The 992-nt window shown below is 64.0% G+C and overlaps 1 protein-coding gene across 1 annotated transcript in view; it reads left to right on the top strand.

Annotated features, from left to right (window-relative positions):
• The window catches only part of BPIFB2 (BPI fold containing family B member 2), a 4,591-nt gene that overhangs the window by 1,290 nt on the left and 2,309 nt on the right, over nt 1–992 (top strand). The window contains exons 4-6 of the mRNA XM_009640324.1: nt 78–138; nt 389–480; nt 601–786. Coding sequence (XP_009638619.1) covers nt 78–138; nt 389–480; nt 601–786 — 339 coding nt within the window. The remainder of the gene's footprint in view (nt 1–77; nt 139–388; nt 481–600; nt 787–992) is intronic.

Genomic DNA, 992 nt, shown 5'->3' with positions numbered 1-992 from the left:
GTCAGGGGACAGCTCATGCCTGCAGCCCCCCCCACCCCATTCACCCGCCACCTCTCTCTTTGTCCTTCATCCCATAGATTTGCCTGGAAATCTCCAAACTGCTGCTTTTGCCACACGAACAGCTGACCTCTCTGACGGGTGAGCCTTTGGCTTCCAGCCTCCTTGCGGGCTTCAGGGCTCAGTTTGGAGCCGGTCACGGGGGGGGACGGGCTCCCACCCTGCAGCAGAAACCCAGCAGCAGCGGCTCTGCCACCCGCATCTCCCCGGGCCCCCACTCCCTCCTCCCAGCAACCTTTCCCTGTCTCTTCACCCGGGAAACTCAGATGCTTCCCAGGTGCCGGTCCCTGCTCCCCTCCCCGTCCTGAGCGCCTCCCTGCCCGGTTTGCAGCTCCGTTCCCCGTCACGCCGAGCTGCCAGATCCAGTACTTGCCCCTGGCTGCGCCCGTGTTCTCGGAGCAGGGAATCACCGTATCCTTGCAGGCAAGTCCCCGCTGTCCAGTGCTCAAGCCCAGCTCCAGGCTTTGGGAGAGCCGCGTCCTCCCAGCGTTACGTGCCCCAGGACACCCCAACCTCCTCCCCTCCTTGCCTGTGTCCCCGCAGACGACTTTCCAGGTGGGGGGGATGGCGATCCCCCTGCCCGGCAGCCCCGTGCCGTTCAGCGTGCCCGAGCCAGCAGGCGCCGGCCCTTCCCACCTCACCCTGGCTTTCTCTGAGCACTTCTACACCAGCCTCTTCTCCGCCCTGGAGGAGGCTGGAGCCTTCAACATGACCATCCTGGTGAGTGGAGCAAGCAAGGAGTAGAAAATACAGAGGGGCAGCCCTGCCCCATGAACGGCTCAGAGGAGCCGTGTGCCCTGCCAAGAAATGAGAGCCTGTCCCCGAGCGCCCATGGGATCCGCAGCCCCTCACCCCCAGGCTCCCAAAAATATTGCTGGTCTGACAATGCATGGAGAATTTGCCACAAAGGGCAACCAGAACCGCCGCTGCCCGCA

The sequence above is a fragment of the Egretta garzetta genome, unplaced genomic scaffold, assembly GCF_000687185.1.
Source record: "Egretta garzetta isolate BGI_Z169 unplaced genomic scaffold, ASM68718v1 scaffold316, whole genome shotgun sequence".
Taxonomy (NCBI): Eukaryota; Metazoa; Chordata; class Aves; order Pelecaniformes; family Ardeidae; genus Egretta; species Egretta garzetta.
The sequence above is the reverse complement of the archived record's forward strand: the minus strand, read 5'-3'. Positions and strand labels throughout refer to the sequence as shown.